The sequence below is a fragment of the Microcaecilia unicolor genome, chromosome 13 (genome assembly GCF_901765095.1).
Source record: "Microcaecilia unicolor chromosome 13, aMicUni1.1, whole genome shotgun sequence".
NCBI classification, from domain to species: Eukaryota; Metazoa; Chordata; class Amphibia; order Gymnophiona; family Siphonopidae; genus Microcaecilia; species Microcaecilia unicolor.
In genome coordinates this window covers 77,528,042-77,553,083 of record NC_044043.1, presented here as the reverse complement: position 1 = coordinate 77,553,083, position 25,042 = coordinate 77,528,042, and the positions used below count along the sequence as shown (strand labels likewise).

At 44.2% G+C, this 25,042-nt stretch overlaps 1 protein-coding gene across 3 annotated transcripts in view; it reads right to left on the bottom strand.

Moving 5' to 3' along the window:
• PRDM16 (PR/SET domain 16) overlaps positions 1-25,042 on the bottom strand; it is an 895,576-nt gene that overhangs the window by 5,713 nt on the left and 864,821 nt on the right. For 2 of the 3 annotated variants that reach the window (XM_030222585.1, XM_030222587.1), the window contains 2 exons: positions 12,020-12,259; positions 4,258-4,432 (listed from right to left, as the gene is read on the bottom strand). In XM_030222585.1, coding sequence (XP_030078445.1) covers positions 4,258-4,432; positions 12,020-12,259 — 415 coding nt within the window. The remainder of the gene's footprint in view (positions 1-4,257; positions 4,433-12,019; positions 12,260-25,042) is intronic. The other variant, XM_030222586.1, reaches the window with a different exon arrangement.

The following is a 25,042-nucleotide window of genomic DNA, read 5'->3' as shown; positions in this document are numbered from 1 at the left end:
GCAGTAAGCCCACATTGGACTTACTATTGCTTAGTAAGAGGAGTCTCTAAGCGTATTCTGTTATGCGCAGCGCTTAAATTCTGTAGAAAAGATTTTCTACAGTGTGTTTTGGACACGTGTCGAAAATAGAATTACTGCCCGGGGCACACGGTAGCCCTGCAGTAATACCTATTTGACGTATGTAGGCGTCTACTTGCCTTAGTAAGAGGGCCCCAAAGGTAAGACTGACTTTCAGGTGGTCCTATTCATGCGTTTACCTTGGCTGGTTAATTTCTGAAAATTAGCATTTAACCAACCAAGTGCCAACTCTGCCCTGGACCCCCCCCCCCCCAAAAAAAAAGACCAGTTTTGCTTTAGGTGCTAACCAAATGTCAAACCACCAAAACCAATCCCTGACAAAAACAATTAGAGCTTTGGCACTAAAAGGTTAATGACGTCATATCAAAAAGAATTTTTTTTATTAAAGTTGTTTGTAAGGTAAGGGAGAATTCAGTATAGTGCTAAAGTCTCTACATTCCCATTCACTGTGAAGATATTGTCTGCAGTAAAATAATGCCCAGTCTCTTGAAAGCACCACAATCATATAATAACTTTATCAGAAGGTATAGCAAGAGCCAATGGATTTAGACACATGGTTTTCGCTATACTGGCCTAGTGGTTAGAGCACCAGTCTTGCAATCCAGAGGTGGCCAGTTCAAATCCCACCGCAGCTCTTTGTGATCTTGGGCAAGTCACTTAACCCTCCATTGCCTCAGGTACAAACTTAGATTGTGAGCCCTCATGGGACAGAGAAATATCTAGTGTACCTGAATGTAACTTACCTTGAGCTACTACTGAAAAAGGTGTGAGCAAAATATCTAAATAAATAAATAAATAAAGTTATTATGGGCTCCTTTCACTAAACGGAGGTAATTTATGCCCAACAGGAAGTACCGCTGGGCTACCATAGCAGCCCGGTAGTACTTCCTACCCCTAGCGTGCCGTCATTTCCGGTGCTACAAAAATGAATTTATTTTTGTAGCGCCGGAGTGTACCTGGCAGTAATTGGGCAGTGCCACACACTGCCCAGTTACTGCTGGGTTAGCGCAGGATCCCTTACTGCCATCTCAATGGGTGGCGGTAAAGGATCCCCCCCTGAAATGGCCATGGGGCAAGTGATTTACTTGACGCACGGCCATTTCCTGCAGGAAAGCGAGACTTCCCTTTTGCCAGCTGCGGTGAAAGGGGGACTCGGCGCATGTAAAAAAACATGTGCCCACACCAACGCAGGCCCCCTTTTGCTGCAGCTTGGTAAAAGGAGCCCTATATGGCTGTGCATTATTTTACTGCAGAAATATCTTCACAGGGAATGAAACTGTACAGACTTTAGTACTATTATAAGTTATGTTTACAGGGGCGTAGCCAGACTTTGGCGGGAGGGGGGTCCAGAGCCCAGGTGAGGGGGCACATTTTAGCCCCCCTGGCGCCGCCGACCCCCCTGCCGCCACCACCACCGCCGCCACCACCACCACCACCGCCACCACCAACTTTGCCCCCCTCTGCCAATGACCCTCTCGACCCCCCTCCCGTCGCCAACTCTCCCCCACCATCGTCACCTACCTTTGCTGGCGAGGGACCCCAATCCCCACCAGCCGAGGTCCTCTTGCTTCTCGCGCAAAGCTTTGTTCTGTTTCAGACGTCCTGCATGTTGTACATGCAGGATGTCAGACTCACTGAAACAGAACGAAGCCTTGATCTGCAAGGCTTCGTTCTGTTTCTGTGAGTCTGACACCCTGCACGGACGTCAGATACAGAACGAAGCCTTCTGCGGGAAGCAAGAGGACCTCGGCTGGCGGGGGTTGGGGTCCCCCGCCAGCAAAGGTAGCCCACGGCGACGGCAGGGGAAGGTTGGTGGCGGGAGGGGGGGTCAAGAGGGTCGTCGGCAGGGGGATCCAGGACCAAATCTATGGGGGCCCAGGCCCCCGTGGCCCCCCACAGCTACGCCCCTGCATGTTTATATAAATGTTTCATTAAAAAAAATAAAAAATTTGTTTTGGTTTTCAGGGAGTTACATTATCTATAGAATGGGTCATATGAGCCACATTCCCCCAGATTCTATATACCGCGCCTAGACATCCGTGCCAGAATCAGCGCGGATTCTATAACAATGCACGTAACTCAACAAGCTTAAGAAGCTGATGAGTGCTGATAACAAGCAATACCGAGCATTAATTGGCACTGATTAGAATTTACACGCACAACTCGCTAAGCGTGTTCTGTAACAAAGTGCGCCGAACATCTAATTCGTGCAGGCATAAAGGGGCATGGTTATGGGTAGGGAAACTGGTGTTTCATGGGCATTCCGAAATTTACGCACATAGTTATAGAATATTGCACAATCCGTGTAAATCTACGTGACGGGGGGATTTTACGCCATGTTTTTGTTGGTATAAATGGATGCGCGTCGTTTTAGGCACTGAGACATCAACTAAGTGTATTCTATAATCGGTGCTTAAATCTAGGCGCCAATTATAGAATATGCTTAGTTGAGGACCTGGATGAATTAAGGGCAATTTGGAGAATCTCTTTAATGTGAATGGTTTTTTTGGTAGCCTTCTCCTGCCGAGTACTGTGGCTCTCTCCTCAGACCAACACTCATACAGCCTGTAAAACAGATGGGCGATACAGCACTAAGCTAGATTTTGGTATCTTTCTAGCTATGCATTGACTTGTTAAAGTCTGAAAATACTTGCACAACGGAAAGTGACAAGCAGTATCAAGTTAACCTCTGGAATTCGTATATTGGTTACCAGAGAGTTTGGAAAGAACATTATAATAACTACATGGACATATGTGTGATAAGATTTGTCAAGCTCAGAGACACTTTATTTCATCGCTGTACTTTGTAAAAGCCATATTCTGTTCGATTAATATATTGACCTGCAGGGATACTATGATTTAAATATATGAATGGTGAAAGGGGTGTGTGAGTCTCCGGAGTGAGTACAATTGAGTGACAGTTGAAGTGAGTTCCGAGGAAATTTGATTTAAGGGCACATGATGAATAATAAATGTCAAGATTATTTTATATATATATATATATATATATATATATATATATATATATATATATATATATATATATATATATATCTATCTCTCGTTGTTTGAGTACTTTGAATGAAAGGTGGTTCATTGATAACCAATTTGTTCAAAAAGGCATACCATAATGACCCAACCTAAACACCGGAACCACACAACACAATGAAACTCATACAAGAACTGGACAAAGCTTAACCCTTCCTCCTTGACTACCCAATGTACTCTATCACTTGTTGATCCTAAATGCAAGTACCACTCTGTATTTCTCATACCGGAATTGGCGATCACCATCACGGTATCATGTAAGCCACATTGAGTCTGCAAATAGGTAGGAAAATGTGGGATACAAATGCAACAAACAAACAAACAAATAAATAAATAACACAGCTCTGCTGTGGATGCAGCCTATACTGAATTCTCACATACCTTACAAATAAATTTAATAAATAATTCTTTTTGATATAACATCATCAATCTTTCAGTGCCAAAGCTCTAATTTTTTTTGTCATGGATTGGTTTATGGTGGTTTGACATTTGAACTATTTACCCCAGCGAGGTTCTTTGTGGTTTTTTTAGGCGTTAATTCATTATGTGCTGCTGGCAATGCCGACTAGTGCTGAACAAGTGATTTAACTAGCCAGGAACCATTTCTGGCCACTTAAATCATTTTAAATATCAACCTGAAATTGGTATTTTTCAGAGTTGCTTGGTTTGTTTAAAAAAAAAAAAAAGAAGGCTTGTAGAACAATATTTTGACAGAGCACAATTTTTTCAGGTTTGATGAATCGCTCCATGAATCTAATTTGACAAATTTTGCATCTCTCTGGTTAGGAGACTATCATGGCTCATTTTGAAAGCGCTTAGACTTACAAAGTTCCATAGATTAGACTTACAAAGTTCCATTGTAACCTATGGAACTTTTACGTGCTTTGAAAATATGCCTCTGAGTGTCCCTTTAGTGCACCATTGAATTTCATTTACACTGTAACTGTACATCACAAAACCTAAGTTAAAAAAATGCCCTTTATGCTGAGCGTAAACTTTTGGGCGGAAGAAATTTTTAATTTCATCAAAATTCCAACCAAGTTGTGAAAACAGAAATTCATCCGTGGATCTGATATTAGCCAGTACATTTGTGAAGCAAGCTAAGGTATCACGTGGTGTGATTATACCTACCTGGTTCTTAGCCTGCCTGTACAGAGTCTCTTTTAATGCCTCAGAGTCTAAGGTGGGATTAAACACATCTTTAACTTCAAAAGCTTCCTCTGCTGTTTTTCGAAGATCCAGCCCCTTCCCAAAATTCGGAATCTGCTCCATATCTAATAAGCCGGCTTCTTCCTCCTCAATACACCTGTACCAATAACCAGGGGAAGGGGTTGACCTGTCGTTAGCTTGTCTTGCCTTTTTTTGTCACAACCTTGCTAATGTAAGATTTAGCTAAGTTAGTGCCTGCAAGCATGCAAAATGCTCTTCACGTTTACATACGTCACAGGAATGGAGAGATGGTTATGATATCGGGCATGCAAAGACGAAGAAGCAAATGAAAGGATGCTTACAAAGAGATACACCAGGTAAGTAATTCGTAACACCACAAAAGTTAATGAAAAGCAACATTTAGGTTCCGGAGTGTAGCTTGGCTAAAGATTCAGGCAGACTTGCTGTGAGTTCTGGCATATTATTTATGGCTTGTACAAATAGTCTGGGAATGTATTACAGTTGAAATAATAAAAAAAACATTGAAGCACTGAAGCACGACAGCCCACACACTGGTGAGAACAGTGGTCATCTTCTAGGTGAGGTCCAAGGCAAAAGGTCCAAATAATTTAACCTCGCCTCAAAAGTCACCAAAAACACACCCTAAATCCTGATATGCAAAATGTGAGCTTTGACCTGGCTACAGGGGACATTCCTCAGGCAACTTTACATAGAGCCAACACATGAAGGGGCAATGTTGGCTCTGGTGCTGAAAAATGGGGAATGTGTCGCTGATGTGGTGAAAGGCTGCTGGCTGGTGTGATTCCAAATAAAAAAAACGACATTCCCCGTAGTCAGTGTGACACACAGTGAACGTAATGATAATTCAAAGGCACATACAACCTCTTTCATCTGAGGTTTCCGTCTCACCTCACCTCTTTCAGTGTTTTAGAATGCATGTGTGCAACCATCTCTGAGGTTGCATGGCCCATCAACATGTAGTTGGGGGCTGAACGGCATGACAATTTTCCGAAAGGATGAGGGGAGGGAAGACCAATCTTCTCATTATTATCTGTTTGTATTGGGCACATGGGGAGAAAGTACTATTTCTGGGCTATTTAAGGGAATAAGGAACTTATTTACTAAAGCACATAAGGGGGGGGGGGGCAATTTTTTTTTTTTAACTGGGCACCTGATAGGAGCCCATTTTATACAGTAACGTAGGCACCTACTTTCCAGAATAGAATAGTAGCATAACGGTGAAAACATATGCGTATAATTTAGCCATGAGTATGTAATGCCCGCCATAGAGCTTGGGTAAATGTGTGCGTCTAAACGCCAGAGACAGGCGCACAGGGCCAGACTTTAATTTGTGGCACCTGAAAAATCTGCATGGAAATTATTTCCGCCTAAGTGTATTCTGTAAGCAACGCCTAGATTTCGTCGCAGTACATAGAGTACGCTTAGTTGATATCCTAGCACCTAAAAATACATTCCTCCGTTTACACCAATGAAAATGTGGCATAAATCCCAGTGTGTAGATTTTGACGCAGAGGGCCAAATTCTATAACAGTGCATGTAAATGTTGGAACACCCACAAAACACCCATTTCCCCACCTATAACCACACCCTTTTTGCCTGCGTGCTTTAAAATTTATGCACACTGCATTACAGAATACACTTAACGATTTATACACACTAATTTTGCAAAATGTCCAAAATCAGATTTGGACATCATATCGAAAATGTCCCTCTGTGTTAACAATGCATGTCAACTGCCTCATTAAAGACCTAACATGGAGCTTCAGGTTAGAGTCAGGGAGTGCGCCTTGCACTTCATCTGGGTGTCATGTGCATTAACTGTTATTGCAGTATATAACGTGGAACAGTTAATTATACTTTCACTGTATTTCTTGTTTGTGGTTGTGTTGACAATACGCAGGTATGGCCACTAGTGGAGGAGTAACCTAGTGGTTAGTGCAGTGGACTTTGATCCTGGGGAACTGAGTTCGATTCCCACTGCAGCTCCTTGTGACTCTGGGCAAGTCACTTAATCCTCCATTGCCCCTGGTACAAAATAAGTACCTGAATATATGTAAACCGCTTTGAATGTAGTTGCAAAAACCTCAGAAAGGCAGTATATCAAGTCCCATTTCCCTTTCTCTCTGTCCCTTATGACATCACAATATCAGAAGTGAGCCAAGTATCGGACAATCAAGCCACTGTGACATCACTGATGAGGTTGGTTCTTATTGGTGGAATGAGTGGAGGAGTAGCCTAGTGGTTAGTGCAGTGGGCTTTGATCCTGAGGAACTGAGTTCAATTCCCACTGCAGCTCCTTGTGACTGTGGGCAAGTCACTTAACCCTCCATTGCCCCTGTTACAAAATAAGTACCTGAATATATGTAAACCGCTTTGAATGTAGTTGCAAAAACCTCAGAAAGGCAGTATATCAAGTCCCATTTCCCTTTCCCTTACCCTCCATTAGCAGCATAGCTGTCTTCCCCGATGTCCTGGGAACACTCCCCAAAATTACTGTGGAGGTTTTACAGCTACTGCAGATTAGCTTTTGAAGGTAACATGCCTTATCTGCAAAAGTTCAATGCAGGTTTATAAATGGGGGCTTGAGAATCTACAGAATAGGGGGGATTTGAACTCATAATCTGTAAGTATTTCAGACTCAAAAGGTGAGAGGTGTGACTATTTATGAGAGATGTTATAGATGGTGTGGGAATCTCATGGGATAAGGGAAGGGAAAGGGAAATGGGACTTGATATACTGCCTTTCTGGGGTTTTTGCAGCTACATTCAAAGCGGTTTACATATATTCAGGTACTTATTTTGTACCAGGGGCAATAGAGGGTTAAGTGACTTGCCCAGAGTCACTGCTGGGCAAGTCAGCATTGAAAGGTAGTCTATAATTGGCATTCTGGGATCAGCGTCTTTTGTAGAATAGCATAAATGCTGAAAAGGACACTGAGCACTTTAGCCAGCTAGATTTAGCATTGCACTATGTTCACTTGTATTTGGTTGGCTAAATTCTCCCTTGTCCCTTGTCCCTTGGAACACAACCAAGGCTGCCCACTTCCTGAACAGTCAGCTAGATTCAGCCACTCAACAGGTTGACATTGTTACAGTATCTCATGGGATACAGCCTGCTAATTCCTTAGAGGTCTTGCTAGATCCTTCTGCAAACTGGTTCTGTGAGAGCTGATCAACATTTCAAACCCAAGCAACCTCCTTAAATTTTATGAGAGCCAATGTGCATGTAGGGGGCGATTCTACAACTCAGTGTAGGTGCACAGTTCTACAACTGCTCTAAGGCATCGAATACTAGACTCAGTGAGTTATGGCGAGTCAATAGCAGGTGTAAGTAGGTGCCTAAATGGGCCAAGCAACGCGGCCAACTGATTGTATTCTATAAGTTGCATGTGCCATGTGGTGACACACCCATGGCCCGCCCAGGCTCTGCCCATGTGTGTGTCCCCTTGCAGTGATGCACAAAGCAAATTTAACGTATTCTTCAGAAAACAGCATGTAGCACTTATGTCCGTAAATACTAATTATTGGAATCGATTATATCCATAAGTGCTACTATTCTATATTCTATACACATATTTGGTGTATAGCTTTGCCCTTAAAATGTATGATCTGGCACAGAAAAAAGTTAGAGCCATCTTAGAAACCCCATTTAGGGCTAGGTCTACTAAAGGGATTTTCTTATTATGAGGGTAATATTATAGTACCATTTTTGCATGTATGTGGCCATACCCCCAATACAATATTCCTGCAAGCACAATTTTACGATTAGGGCCAGATTCGGTAAATGGTGCTCCAAATTCAGCATTGAAAGGTAGTCTATAATGGGCATTCTGGGATCAGCGTCTTTTGTAGAATAGCAAGTAGCGCCAGGATGTGCGCCCAACTTTGGGTGCGGGGAGTTGCAGGCGGATCTGCGCTATTCTATAACACTCTGCACGTTTCCCCCTGGATTCTATATAGCACGACATAAATTGCACACGCAAATTCAATCATATTCTGGATTTGCACATGCAACTTAATTAGTTAACAAGCCCATCAGTGCCAATAATTGCCAATTAACAAGCAATTAGACACTAATTGGCATTAATTAGAAATGTATGCGCACAACTGTCTAGGCATATTCTGTAACATGATGCACATAAATTGTAAGTAGCATACTTGAAAAGGGGGGGGGGGGGGGTGTGGCCACGAGCGGGTCATGGGCATTTCTAAAATCTTTGCCCATTGTTATAGAATACAATCGGTCCGCGCCTAATTTACACCAAATTTTTTTTTGGCTTAACTGCCTGCGACTAAATGTAGTCACATGGACGGGCACTCAGCGTATTCTATAAACCGTGCAGAAATGTAGGCGTATTTTTTTCAGTGCTGATTTTTTTTTAGGCGGGATATATAGAATCTAGTCCTTTATGGGAACGCCCCTGACCTGCCTATGCCCCCTTTGCAAATCTATGTGGAAACATACACTATTCTATAAATGGGTGCGTAAGTGTGTTTTCACGCAGATCTGCCGTTTCTGCCCCATTTCGTCACCTTGCATCCTTTAGAACGCTTCTTCCGTGCTGAAAAGTCAGCACAGAAATAGCGCCTAACATTTGGCACTGTATATAAAGTTGCACACGCAAGTTATGTAATACTGTCGGTTACATGTGTCACTTAATATAATAATTAGCTGCTCAATTAGTAATTATTCACATAACTGTCCTTAGTTGGGATTCTGCAAATTGCACATGCGAAATCCATAGTGTGCAACTGCAATGGGCGTGGACCTGGGAAGAGGATGAGTGGGTCAGGGGCGTACATAGCACTTATATGCACTTGTTATAAAATACTAACAGTTACACACCTAACTGTGTATGGTTAGGTGTGAGCATTTACACCAGCTATTGAGCTGGCACAAGAGCTTAGGCACGTAACTCTGGACTTGTGCTAGTATACGATAATGGCTGTGGTTATAGAGTTGGTGCTTACACCCTAATTCTATAAAAGTCGCCAAAAATTGTGTGCGCAAATTTGGCTGCATACCCAATTTGCCCATGCAATTTAATTAAATAATGAACCAATTAGTGCCAATTGGCTTTTTAACAAGCAATTACTGATGCCTGTTGGAATCAATTAGGGTGCACATGCATAAATTTAGGTGCGTGATCCACACCCTAAATTTTACGCATGCCCTAAAAAAGGGGGTGCGGAAATGGGAGGGTCATGGGTGGTTTGGGGCAGACCACGGGCATGGTTTTGGGTTATGTGCGCAATTATAGAATAAGGGGGTTTCCGTGTGTAAATTTAGGTGGGGGCATTTGCACCATGTTTTTGTTGGTGCAAATGGACACACGAAAATTTATGGGTGACCACCCCCCTCCCCTCAGGATTTAAGCAGTATGCTATAAACTGCACCTAACTTTAGGCACGGCTTACAGAATAACACTTAAGCATTTTTTTTGGCGCTGATTTTTTGGCGCGATATATAGAATTCACCCCTTAGTGCACATCATCCCAGGCACCTAAGTTTAGGTGAGCTATAGAGAATTACTCCCATACATGTGTAAATGGCCTTTCATAAAATACCAACCAGTGTAAAAATAAGCGCGATGACACGAGGGCGCATACATTGCCGGTTGGTGTGTCCTGTGGTGGAATTTGGGTAGAGTTCACAAGTGCACACATAAATCGTAAAATACACATGTGCGTGAATAATCTAACCCCCCTGTTTACTCAGCCGCACTAGCGCTGACACAGTCCATTCACTTTGAATGTGCTGTGTCGGCAAGGTAGGCCTTATTTCTACCGCTTTCACTATAATTTTATAAGGACGCATAGGTGCAGGTGTGTTATGAAATCACCCTCTTTATGCCAATGGAAAAATTCCTTTTATCTGCCCAGCACTGCAGTTAAATGTATTTATTATTTGTTTATTTAGAGGATTTTGACAGACCGCACCATCACATCATTATCAAGGTGCTGTACATACCATAATTAAAATCTGTCAGCCACACATGGTTAATCTGTATTTAGCAAACATAGGAGAGAGTCTGCATTTAAGGAAAAATACTTTTATCCTTTATTACCATATGTAAACATTCTTTATTCTAAGGCAGTGTTTCCCAAGTCCGGTCCTGGAGTACCCTTTGCCAGTCAGGTTTTCAGGATATCTATAATGAATATGCAGATCAAGTTCATGCACGTTCACTGTGGATATCCTGAAAACTGGACTGGCAAGGGGCATGCCAGGACCAGACTTAGGAAACACTGTTCTAAAAGGGCCCTTTTACTAAATCCCAAGAAAATATTGCACGTATTGCACGATTCGTGCAAAGCCTGTACACTAACTTCTGGGGATATTCCAAGCATGCTCTCATAAGATACCAAGCAGAAAAACTGTTTACCATGCAGTAAGTATACTGACAATAACGCCGACGCACTTACCACATCTCCGCTACCTGCATGAGTGACAGTTCATATACCATAAGGTACTATATGCTAACTGCAATGTGCAGTCCATGCCAATTTCTTGCACCATAGCACAGCAACGCAGTTAACTCACGAATTAGCATTGCTGTCATGTCAGAACAGTAATGTTACATAGCACAGTAGAGAGGCAACGATCTGCAAGAGATCATAGTAGGAAACAACCAGCAGCAGACCAGCAGCTGTAGAAAAGTGCAAATGTATTTAAAACAAGGCCCCTGACATGGCCACATTTTGCCTCAACAGGCTGCGGCAAGGGTGGGGGCTAGAGGGGATTTCCCCTCTAGCCCCCAGCCCTGACACAGCAAGAGGAAAAACGTGGTCACGCCGGGTGCATAGGCGCCCCGTATAAGAGGCTTGGGGAGGCTAAGCCTCCCCAGCCCAATCGTGGACTTCCGCTTGTGATGCAGCCCACCCTCCCGCCCCGCGCATTTTGATCTTTTATTTCCGTGGCAGCGACGTCAATGAAGAAAGAGACTACACAGGCTCGCCGCCAGCTTCTCCTTTCTCTCTGCACACAGTGTCCCGCCTTCTGCGGTGATGCATTTCCTGTTTCCGCGAGAGCGGGACACTGTGTGCAGAGAGAAGGGAGAAGCTGGCGGCGAGCCTGTGTAGTCTTTTTCTTCATTGACGTCGCTGCCACGGAGCGTATGGAGGTAAGCTCCGCCCCTTTAGCCTCCCCAAACAGTTGGGCTACCGACCGTCTATGGCCAGGAGCTTTGTTTTAAATAAATTTGCACTTTTCTAAGGTTGCTGGTCTGCTTCTGGCTGTTTCCAGCACAGTAATGTTTCCATGGCTCGGTGCAGTTACCGCACAAACTGCAGCTTAACACACTTTATTCAAAGGGTTCCTAAATGAAAATAAAATTGGAATAAAGAATAACACTTCTGAATTTAAGGCACTGTTTCCAAACTTTCACAGCTCATTTCTATGAGGTGCTAAGGGAATGCTATTTTATTTAGATTATTTTGTTACTAAATAATCCTCCACTGAAAGGGAAATGCACGCATTTAAAGATTTTATTGCATAAAAATCTAATGTTTGTGCTCCTCAGAACTTCCTCAAACATTTCCATTTCTGCAGATAAATTTATACACAAGGATGCATTATTATAAGCTGGGCTTGGTAAATAAGCTGCAAGTATGATTCATGGTTAAAGAAAATAAAACAGTGATATGACCTATGACCTGCCAACGGCGCATGGCAATCAGATTGAAAGTGTAATGCTACGAACCTTCGGGTATGGTCAAAGCTCATGGTGAGTGATGTGGGTTCTTCATCCTCTTCATCCTCCTCAAAGGCTCCCCGGGGCTCTGTTGTGGGTGATGCTGTCTCATCCTGTGATTTCCCCGTCAAGCTGCCATCTTCATAATCTTCCTCCAGGTCATCATCATCTTCCTCGTCTGGCTCGTCTGATTTCCGATTTACTAAACTGTGACACTGTGAATTGCTATCGATATCTTGAATTTCTGACCTGCAAGGAAGACACAAAAAGGGCAAAAACTGAATCTATGAAAATCTGTTGAGTGTACACTTGCTCACTAACCTTTTACATTGGGAAAAGGTCATGCCTAGGGCACAGCTATGCTTCTCCTTCCTCCCTTCCCACCAACACAGAATGCTTTGTCTCGCTATTCCAACATTGCCTGTGTGGTTCCTGAATAATAAGATCTTTCACAATGTAACAGAATTCTGTACCAGTAGCCTAATGAAATGAGACAGGGAGGACAGCATATTGCTTAAGATTAAGTGCTAATTGCACACGAGTAAAGTTATAGAATACTGGTATCCAAGCAATGAATGTCTACATTGTACATGATATCTATTCTATAATGACGTCCTCAAATGATATACCCCTGGATTCGATATATGGAGCCCAAAATTGGGCACTGATCCCAGATGTGCACCCAACTAATGAGCCAATTAGTGCCAATAATTGGGTGCTAATTGGCACCAACTTTAGGCGCTCTTTTACTAAGCCATGTAGGCTCCTTCGCACACCCAATGCGCGTCAATTCAGAACTACTGCCCGGCTACCGTGTGGCCCAGTTGGTAATTTCAATTTTTATGCGTGTCCACTATGTGCGTTGGAAAAATATTTTATTTTCTGGCACGCAGCGCTAACCGGGCGGTAATTGGCAGCATACGTGTGCTGATGATTACCGCCTGGTTAACGCGTGAGACCTTACCACTAAGTCAATGGGTGGCAGTAAGGTCTTAGGAAAAGAACACAGCGAAGGTGACAAGATGGATGACGCCAAACAAACTTCTGCTGGACTCAGAAAAAAGTTCACAGCAAGAGTTTATTCTTAAAAAAACTGGACTCGACACGAGTCGTGTTTCAGCCGTTCAGGCCTGCCTCAGGAGTCCCTGTATGGCAAAGTGCTATTGGTTCTCATAAGGAGAGTCTTGTGCAAACACTGGATTTCTCTAACAACACCTTAGGAAAATGGAGAAAGAAAACTTGTTTGGCGTCATCCATCTTGTCACCTTCGCTGTGTTCTTTTCTTGGTTTTTCCATTGCGGAGGTCCGCTTTCTTCTGTGTTTGCCATTCTCCAGTAAGGTCTCAGGACCAAAATAGACGCGCAACAATTTAAATTTTGCCGCAAGTACATTTTCGGCCGAAAAACAAGGCAGGTGCACTGGAAAATGGACCTGTGCACGTTCAATACACGTGTACACCAGCGCAGGCCATTTTTCAGGGCACCTCAGTAAAAGGACCCCTTAATTGGCATGCATATCTTGCTATGTGCTATTCTTTAACAATGTGTGCCCAAATCCTAGAGCATGCAACCCGAAAGGGGGCATGGCCATGGAAGGTGCATAGGCATGTCAGAGGCATTCCTAAAGTGTGCACGCAGTGTTATAGAATACTAAGGCTGAGTGCCCAAACTGGGCGCTGGGAATTACAGCTGGTTTCAGCAGGCATAAGTCCTGGTGTCCAAATTTGGGCACCGAAATCGTCCCTCAATACTATTTTATGCTCATCTTTGAGTGTCCATTTTTGAACACTATTTAATGAATATAGCCCATAGTGATTAATTGTATGGAGGGTGTTAACATGGATGGGCCATAGGTGGGGCTGACATTAAGGTGGGAAGTTATCAAAATGGGCTACTGTTAAGATGGGTTAAATTACCACAAGTCATGCTATTTTAGCACAGGGTTCCATTATATGCAAAGAGGCCCTGGGTAAAAAATACAGAAATATTAAAAAGAAAATTCTGTTATTCACTGTGCATACGCATTTCCAGGATTGAAGCTGCGGTGGAGTTGCAATGTATAAAATACAGTGATACCTCGGTTTTCGTCGATAATCTGTCCGAAAAGAATCGGCGAAATCCGAAACCGACGAAAACCGAGGCAATTATTTCCATATGAATAAAAACACTGGAAAGCAATGGAATTGTTTGGCTAGACGAGCAGAGGTGATGCTCACACAACGAGAAACAACGGCACACTGAGCAGGAGAACGCGTTTTTGCAAAATTAGCAGCGAGGTCATGTGGGTACGCCGACGAAATCTGAGACAAATTTTTCGCGAAGAAAATCGACGAAAAACGATGATAACCGAACTCAACAAAAACCGAGGTATTACTGTACTCATGTACATGCACACATTTAATCTGCTTTAGAGCTGGTATATAACTGAAATTTGTGTGAGAAAATTTGTGCACTATTAAGGATAGTTCTGAAAGCACATTTTATAAAGGCATATAGGTGACTTTATAAAACAGGGCTAAAAAGGTATCTTTTGGGGCATTTCACATAGGCACCCTGTTATGAATTTACCCCCTCATGAGGACAACTTCCAATTGTCCTTAAATGGAAGGCTGAGCCCTAGTGGTAGTACAAGAAGACCCCACTAGGGATCAGCCATTTTGAACCCAGCACTGGACAGAGCAGGAACCGAGGGGGATCACTTCCACTCTTTGCCATTGATTCCAGGTAAATCTTGGAGGTGGTGGTGGATCCCCTACCGCCAACTCAATGGGTGGTGGTAAGGGCTCCTCACCGAAATGGCCACACGGTGTTTCACTTACCGCATGGCCATTTCTTTTCCTCAAAAAAAAAAAAAAAAAGACAGCCTTTTACCTGCTGCGGTAAAAGGGGGCCTCAGTTCACGTCAAACGTGCTGACGCTAGCGCAGACTCCCTTTTACCGCAGCTTAGTAAAAGGCCCCTTGGCGCATCTACATTAGCACATGCTAACTGGTTAGTGCATGAATTGTGCATGACCCCTTATCACCTACATCCAAAATATAGAACAGGAAAAGTTCTCTACGATGACGAATCACAGAAGGCAAAAGTAGAGACTAATAGACGATTCACCACTGGAGACGTGAGTCCAACAGTCTTTATTATATCAGAGATAACGACCTGACACAGGCCGTGTTTCGACGCTAAAAAGCGTCTGCATCAGGGGTCAATAAATACACTACAAATCAAAACATATAAATAATGCCAATAAAAACATATATGCACATCCATATAGAGATATGAAAATTCAATATGCTCAAATATGCTTAATAACCATTAAAACAGCATACATATATTTGAATATATGTATGCTGTTTTAATGGTTATTAAGCATATTTGAGCATATTGACCTCTGATCAGAAAATTAGTGTCTATTGAATTTTCATATCTCTATATGGATGTGCATATATGTTTTTATTGGCATTATTTATATGTTATATGTTTTGCTTTGTAGTGTATTTATTGACCCCTGATGCAGATGCTTTTTAGCGTCGAAACACGGCCTGTGTCGGGTCGTTATCTCTGATATAATAAAGACTGTTGGACTCACGTCTCCAGTGGTGAATCGTCTATTAGTCTCTACTTTTCCCTTATCACCTACAAAAATGGATGAGGGTAAGTGCTCTCACTGTATTTTTTGGCTGTGCACTAACCATTACCACAAAAATTAGAAAATTGGCCATTTTACAGTTACAGTAAAAATGGCCTTAGTGTGTGGGAAAAATCTGCATAAAGGCCACATTTTACTGCAGTTTAGTAAATGGACCCTGAAAGGCACATTAATGAACGCACATCTCTAGGATGTATTGTTCATACAATTCCAATCTCAACACAGTGGGGTCCTTTTACTAAGCAGCGCTGAAAAATGGCCTGCAGTAGTGTAGGCGTGGGTTTTGGGCACGCACAGAATCATTTTTCAGCACACTTGTAAAAAGGCTTTTTTAAAATTTTTGCCGAAAATGAAAATTGGCACGCATCCATTTTGGGTCCGACACCTTACTGCCAGTCATTGACCTAGCAGTAAAGTCTCACGCGGTAACCAGGTGGTAATGACTTATGCGCGCCAAATGCCACTCAGCGTGCGTCCAATGCGCGTGGCAAAAATTTTTTATTTTTCAGCCACGTGTATCGGACGCACACCAAAAACGAAATTAGAGTGAGAGCCACGTGGTAACTCCATTTTTGGCACACGCTGGGCACGCGTAGACACTTATGCGGCTTAGTAAAAGGGCCCCATTGTCATTTCCATTGTTTTTTTGCATTTGTACATTGTAGCATGCAATATATTTTGTTACTAAGAAGGGCAACGTTAAAATACACTTTTTAAAAATAAAATTTTGTACTTTATACTTTTCTAGCTCCCTCCCATATTGTTCTCTACATCTGCTAAATGATCACATTGGGCTTCAGAGACTGTAGACCTTGAATGACTGGACAAATTATTTTTGTTCTTCCAAATACAAATTTATTTAAATACAAAGAAATTAAAAATTTTTTAAAAACTTTACGGTGTTCCAAAAATGCAATAAAACTTTCTAAGTTTAAAGAGCTGATCTGAAAATCATTTAACAAAATGCAGTTTTAGACTGAAAAACATATTCAAATTCTTCATTTTTTTTTGCCGTTGTCTATTTTTTATTTCTAGAGCATTTAAAGCTTTTACGAAAAAGAAATGTGGATGATGTCCTGTCTCTGTTGAATAGCTATTTATGAAAGGCTCAGCAAGTCAGGGACATAATTAGAACAGGCCTGGACTGGAGTGACACTCGTACAATGGAGGGTATCCTGAGGTTTCTCCACAAATTAAATAGCACACAGCCAAAATACAATTTAAAAAATGAACAACGCCCCTCCACCCAGCAGCAGCCCTTTGCCGAGCCATGGAACTTGTCACATAGTCTAAACACATCAGTGAGCATAGTTGTTTTAGAAACCTCTGATCGATTCTCCCTGTGATAAATGTCCAAATTAAATTCTTCCTCTGGATCAATTATGCCAGCCCTGCTCAGGATTTCCCTTGTCTGATTTTGCCTAAATGAGAAAATATTGCAAAATGGACAATCACTTAAAGAAAATGCCAAGGCAGGTTAAAAGCCAGAGTTCAAATCCTGCTTCTGCTACCACCATCAACTGTGACCCTGGCTGGGTCACTTTCAGGCTTATTTTCGAAAGAGAAGGACGCCCATCTTTTGACACAAATCGCAAGATGGGCGTCCTTCTCACAGGAGCGCCCAAATCGGCATAATCGAAAGCCGATTTTGGGCATTCCCAACTGCTTTCCGTCGTGGGGATGACCAAAGTTCACGGGGGCATGTCAGAGGTGTAGCGAAGGCGGGACTTGGGCGTGCCTAACACATGGGCATCCCTGATGAACACTTGGACGACTTTACCTGGTCTTTTTTTTTTCTTACAACCAAGCCACAAAAAGGTGCTCGAACTGACCAGATGACCACCGAAGGGAATTGGGGATGACCTCCCCTTACTCCCACAGTGGTCACTAACCTCCTCCCACATTAAAAAAAATTTTTTAAAAATATTTTCCCAGCCTCTATGCCAGCCTCAAATATTATACCCAGCTCCATGACAGCAGTATGCAGGTCCCTGGAGCAGTTTTAGTGGGTGCAATGCACTTCAGGCAGGCAGACCCAGGCCCATCCCCCCTACCTGTTAAACTTGTGGTGGTAAATGTGAGCCCTTCAAAACCCACCACAAACCCACTGTAAGCACATCTAGATGCCCCCCTTCACCTATAAGGGCTATGGTAGTGTTGTACAGTTGTGGGGAGTGGGTTTTTTTTTTGGGGGGGGGGCTCAGCACACAAGGTAAGGGAGCTATGTACCTGGGAGCTTTTTCTGAAGTCCACTGCAGTGCCCAGTAGGGTACCCGGTTGGTGTCCTGGCATGTCAGGGGGACCAGTGCACTACGAATGCTGGCTCCTCCCATGACCAAAGGGCTTGTATTTGGTCATTTCAGAGATGGGCATCCTTAGTTTCCATTATCGCCGAAAATCAGAAACGACCAAGTCTAAGGACGACCATCTCTACGGACGACCTAAATGTTAAGATTTGGGCATCCCCGACCGTATTATCGAAACGAAAGATGGACGCCCATCTTGTTTCGATAATATGGGTTTCCCCGCCCCTTCGCTGGATGTCCTGTGGGGACGTCCTCAGGAAAACTTGGGTGCCCCTTGTGATTATGCCCCTCCACATCTCCCACTGCCTCAGGTACTAACTTAGAGTATAAGCTCTTGAGGTAGGGACATAATTTTACCGCAGTGCTTATTACTACAATGCAGCATTGCATACCTCCAGCAGTACTATAAATAAATCAGCAGCCGTGATGCCAAGTTACCCAGTTCCAGGCTGGAGTTTTTGGGACATTCCTGGATTCCGACCACCCCTATCCTGGTGCATTATGGGACTTGCAGCACTGATTTTAATGGACAGGATCAAACACTACAAGTGTCACACTGCTTTGGGATGTAAGTTCAAAACCAAGACTGGCGATAAAGTCTTCAGCTGGAACTGGGTAACTTGGCATCTATGTGGCAGACCTCCTTTCCTCATCTTCCCTGCCACATGCGATATTAACTATGTATATGCCACAGTTTAGTGCATTTTATTCTTTGCTAGAGAAGGATATAAACTAAAGGAAACAAGACTGTTTAACCAGTTTCTAAAGGTCCCCTTCAAGAAAGAAGTTGAAGCCTCAGCCTGATGCTACCAGGCAGTCTGTTAAAGGAGCTAGGACCTTAAAAAAAAGAAGTTGGATCCAGATCACTCCCATAACAGGACCTCTCAATAGTACCCCCAATCAGACTCTCCTTCAACCTGAAGGGACCCCCCCTAAATTGTGAACCTTCATCTGGAAGCTTCACCACCCCCCCCCCCCCCAAGTCCTAAACGTATATCTAGAATTGCCTTACAACATTTGCTTGTTAAACTACCATCGTGTTTTTAGTTATCATGTTACTCTAGACCCTTCTATAATACTAAATGTATATTTTCTTTCATATTTCCACTATTCATGATGTATTGTAAGCCACATTGAGCCTGCAAGGAGGTGGGAAAATGTGGGATACAAATGCAATAAATAAATAGTATGTTCTTCAGGCTCCCCATACTACTGAATTCCCCTTCTAGGTACACCTTAGATATTCCTTGGTGTCTTAATGGGTGGGCAGAAGGAATCCCCAGTTGCTCCCACCCTTGCCAACGCTGGGATCCAAAATGGTACCAGCAGCTCTGCTAGTAGTCTCCCAGTACTACAACTAGAGGGGCCATGTTTCCATGTAATGTACCAGGTTGTGGCCAATGGCATCCACCACATTGTTTAACATGAATGAATTGACACACAATAATGTCTAGGATAATGTATGTTAAACTGATTTAGCATACAGTAACTTTTGTCACTTTAGCTGCAATGGGATAAAGGATGCAGATTCAGAAAGAGTCCAGGTCAGTGACCTAACAGAAGTTCACCAGTTGTTGGCAGAGGCCAGCTTTTAACAATCACTGTTAGAGAGGTTACTGAACTCAGTTCAGGTGGTAATCCTTTTTATTCAGACTAGCACAGGAATTACCTAAAGATATTGCTTTAGAAACCACAGAGGTCCCCTTCACCAGTGGCGTGGCCAAGGGTGGGCCCAGGCCCATCCACTTTGGGTTCAGGCCCACCCAGTAGCAACAGCATATCTAATAATGTAGCTGGCAGAGATTCCCAAGCCCTACCAGCTGAAAACTCCCAACTGTCCCTCCTGCATACCTTTTAAATAGCAGATCTTCGCCTGCAGTGAGCAGCGACTGATACATAGTGCTCAAACCGGCCCCACAGCCTTCCCTCTGATGTATTCCTACCTATGCGGAAACAGGAAGTTGCAAGTGGGGCCAACATGAGCAGTGTGTATTAGTTGCTGTTCGCTGCCGGTGAAAATCTGCTATTTAAAAGGTATGCGGGGGAGGGGGGATGTTTGAGAGACCATATGGCATGCAGGCGAGAGAGGGAGAGACCAAATCACTTGTGGGACAAGGCGGAGTTCTTCTGCCCACCCATTTTGGGCCCAGGCCCACCCAAAATTGGGTGTCTGGCTATGCCCCTCACAGATGTGGCATTAAGAAGGAATTGCTCTAGTCTCAACGTGTCATGCACAACACAACTATATGTATGAATAATTATGTTGGTGCAACAAAAGTTATCACAGCCTGCAATCAACTCAATTTTGTCCAGGGACCACCTTGGTAGTATGTGGCTCTGCAGAATGGAGATCTTGGGAGCTTATGTTTGCAAAAGTGAGACTTGAAATAAATTATTTAAATAAATATGCAGAGAAATTGTACATGCTATTAAAATTCAATAAAGAGTATCGAGGTGACATTGCCTGATGTAGAAAACAACTGTAGTGAGGCAGACTATGCAGTAGATAAATATGGTTTTCTTTGCTCGGTTCTGTACTTGTGCTCAAGTTGCCTGCTGCACAGCGTTTTTCATTTTTTTTCATTGCTGATTAGTGTTAATAAACAATATTTTTTAATTAAAGAAAAAAAACAGAATTGGATAGAATGGCTGTTACATGGACAGTGCTTTGATTGGTAGAGTCCAGTTACAGCTGCAATCTGATTGGTGAACTCTGCTTGCAGTTACATCTGTAATCTGATTGGTGAACTCTGCTTGCAGCTGATTGGCTAATTTGCTGTTTTTGACTTTGGAAGCAAGTGTTCTCTAGTTCCTGAAATATTATTTAACTAACTGAAAGGGAGAAGGAGAAGACAGGAAAAACGAAGACATTTATGGATCGAATAAATGTAAGATCCTCGTAATTCTCTACATTTGCAAAATTGAAATTAAAGGCTAGAATGCCACAAAATATAAAAAATGTACATGGATATTTGCATCTTTTTATTTTTTATTTTATTACAATTTTGTATAACCAATGGCAAAACAAAGCCAGTTAGAAAGGATGTTGGTGTGTGGGGGAGGGGGGTGAGAAAATGTTCTTTTCAGGTGATATCTTTGGCAGCATACTTCATGTCCCTTTTTATATGTCGGTCGAAGCCTGTACTTTGGTTTCAGAAATAGATGGCAGTGTTATTACACTCTCATTTTGAAGACCGTATAAACAATGTGTGTCTCGGAAACTTGTAGTTAATTACGCAGCCATGCTGTGCTGTCAACAGCTTGGAAAGCTCATTTATCGTCTGGGCAGACAGACGGAAAACAAACGCCAATTAGATATTTTCTTTTGGAGATAACTAACGTCTGTGTGATGTACTATACGTGGGAATGTGAAAGTCACAGGCTGAAGCCATTTGTGTTTGCTCCATTAGCTACAATGAGTTTTGGTATTTATTGATAATAACCTGTGGAAGGCGGCAGGGAAACCAAGCATGGGCCACAGCTGTTTCCATCAGGCACATAGCTGTTAGTGTCTTTTCCTTCGTTAGTTGGATTTTCATCCCTTTTACTAAAGGGTGGGCATGCAGCAACAGGCTTGCCATGCGCCAACCCAGAACTACTGCTGGGCTATAGTAGATAGTTCCCACCCCAGCGTCCACCATTTCCAGTGCTACAAAAATAATTTCTATTTTTGTAGCGCTGATGTTTACCCAGCGGCAGGAGCGTAGCTACATGGGGCCACGGGGGCATGGGCCCCCAAAGATTACGCCCTGGCCCCCTCTACATTTGACCCCCCCCCACCACCGCCCGCCCCGCCGCCGCATCATCAGGTACCTTGTTTGCTGGCAGGGGTCCCCAATCCCCGCCAGCCGAAGAGTCTTCTTCAGCGCCGGTCGACTCCGGCGCCTTCGTTTTGTGATGATCTGTTTCTGACGCCTTACATCCTGCACCGTGCATGTAGCTCCGTTCAGGACATAAGGCGTCAGAAACAGATGATCACAAAACGAAGGCGCCGGAGTCGACTGGCGCTGAAGAAGACTCTTTGGCTGGCGGGGATTGGGGACCCCCGCCAGCAAACAAGGTACCTGATGCAGTGGCGGGGCAGAGGGCAGGCAGGCGGTTGTGGTGGGGGGGGGGGGTTGCGGTTACGGTGGCGGGGGTCCAAAGTGGTGGTGGTGGGGGGTCAGCAGCGGGGGGAGGCAGCTAAACAGTGCACCCCACCTCGGGCTCTGGCCCCCCTCCCGCCGAGGTCTGGCTATGCCCCTGCCCAGCAGTAATCGGGCAGCTCGCAGGTAATGGGTGGCGGTAAGTACTGAAATGGCCGTACGGTAAGTGGTTCACTTACTGCATGGCTATTTCTTTTCCAGAAAAAAAAGACAGCTTTTTACCCGCTGTGGTAAAAGGGGTCCTCAGCGTGCGTCAAAAACACACTGACGCTAGCTCAGGCCTCCTTTAACCACAGCTTAGTAAAAAAAAAAAAAAAAACCTACGTTTTTTTCATATTAGAAGGGTGTAAGATGCTCGGGAAGCTGAAGATAATGAGGGTCCCGTTTACAAAGCGGCGGTAAACCCAACGCAGGCTTACCGCTCGCTAAAAAGGAAGTACTGCAGTAGCCCGGCGGTAGTTACCACCCCAGCGTGCGCCATTTCCGGCACTACAAAATTATTTTTAGTTTTGTAGCGCCGGTGTGTTCCCGGTGGTAATCGAGTACTCACTATTTTAGTAGCGCCAGGGTAGCATCGGAGCCTACTACTACTTAACATTTCTAAAGCGTTACTAGGGTTACGCAGCACTGTACAATTTAACATGGAAGGACAGTCCCTGCTCAAGGAGCTTACAATCTAAAAGACAGGTGTACAATCTAAAGACAAGTGTGGAGTCGGGCCGCGCCACGAGGTCGGGTGCGCACCACGAGGCCGCGGGTGAGCTCGCTCTGGCTCACCCGGGTCTCCTGGAGCTCTCACCAGATACGGTCCCGGGCAGTTCCTGCCGGGGAGCGTGGCGGCTGACCTGGACTCGCCCGTGGACTCAGCAAACTCAGCGCACAACGGCCGACAGCACGCTGCCGCCTCACAGCCTGGGAACCCACACCGATGGAGGGCAGAGTCCGGGCCCGTCCACGACGCAGCTCCCTGAGTCCTCAGTGGTAAGTGCTCCCACCCAAGAAGGGCGTGCGGCAAGTGCTTCGCTTACCGAATGTCCATTTCTTTTTATTTTAAACCTTGCCTTTTACCCACTGTGGTAAAGGGGGGGCTTCAGTGAACATCAAAAACATGTGCCTTTTGCTGCAGCTATTAAAGAGCTATTGTGAGATTAGTGTAAGGGCCTGTCAAAAATGATGGTGAAAATAGGTGGTTATGTCCCTGAGTCACTCTGACCTCCCCTTCACCACTGTGAGAAGCCTCTTCTCAGCTGCAGACAGAACTGCTTGTTTATCACAGTGGCTATGAGAACATGGGGCTGTTGCACGACGGATGCACTTTTACTCACTCAGAGCTTAGACAGTGTTACAAAATGTGTTTTACATACGGAACATACATGGTCACTTGTGGGGAAATATGCATAACTAGCCATCTTTGTGTCCTGAGAAAAAAAAAGTCTGTTTCATTATGGTGCTCATTTTCAAAGCAGATGGACATCTCAAAAGTGGAGGAGTGGCCTAGTGGTTAGGGTGGTGGACTTTGGTCCTGAGGAACTGAGTTTGATTCCCACTTCAGGCACAGGCAGCTCCTTGTGACTCTGGGCAAGTCACTTAACCCTCCATTGCCCCATGTAAGCTGCATTGAGCCTGCCATGAGTGGGAAAGCGCAGGGTACAAATGTAACAAAAATAAAAGATACTATTGGAGATTCTACATGGAATGTTGCTACTATTGGAGATTCTACATGGAATGTTGCTATTCCACTAGCAACATTCCATGTAGAAGGCTGCGCAGGCTTCTGTTTCTGTGAGTCTGACGTCCTGCAGACGTCAGACTCACAGAAGCAGAAGCCTGCGCGGCCACATTGGTGATCTGCAAGGGCCGACTTCTAGTAGAATAGCAACATTCCATGTAGAATCTCAAATAGTAGCAACAGTGGAGGAGTGGCCTAGTGGTTAGGGTGGTGGACTTTGGTCCTGAGGAACTGAGTTTGATTCCCACTTCAGGCACAGGCAGCTCCTTGTGACTCTGGGCAAGTCACTTAACCCTCCATTGCCCCATGTAAGCTGCATTGAGCCTGCCATGAGTGGGAAAGCGCAGGGTACAAATGTAACTAAATAAATAAAAAGGCCAAAACAACATCCATCTGCTGAAAACATCCAAATAGTATATTTTTGAATTTGGGCATTTTATATGGCAGTTTGTCCAAATAGCAAGGGAGCCTATCAGGCTGGCATGTTTTGGGTGGGCCCAAAATTAGGATGTCTTTCAGCAATAATAATGGAATGGGAAGAAATGTCCAAGGCAAAAAAAAAAAGGACATTTTTATCTAGACATGTTTCAGTTATGTCCATGGTACAAAAGCTGCTCTGATTGAGCAGCTGAACACTGGAGGGATGAAGGCATGACCCCCCCTTTCATCTCCCAGTTGTTACTGACTCCCTACCACCCCCGTAAGAGGTGAAAGTGAAGAAAAAGGATACCAGGCTCTATGTCAGCCTCAGATATTAAGGCCGTTCCTAACGGAGTACCAAATGGAAGGAGTAGCCTAGTGGTCAGTGCAGTGGACTTTGAACAGGTGTAACTCTCACTTTACTCTTTTATTTCTGTACAAATATGTGAGCTCTCCTGGAATATAGAAATACCTACTGCAGTGGCGTAGCTATGTGGGGCCGCGGGGGCCTGGGCCCCCTCCAAAATTTCCTCTGGGCCCCTGGTTTTGCTGGTGGGGTTGTGCTCAATTTCACTAAAAGGAGCGTGCAGGATGTGAGGGGAAGAGAGATCAGGGCAGGCAATGCGTTGGCGCTGGAGACCGGCGCTGGACAAGGCTTCAGCTGGCGGGGTTTGGGGACCCCCACCAGCCAAGGTGTTTTGCTGTGGCAGTGGGTGGGGAGCGGCAGGGCGGTGGGGTGGCAGGAGGGGGTGGCGGCGGCGGGGTGGCAAACCAAAATGTGCCCCCCC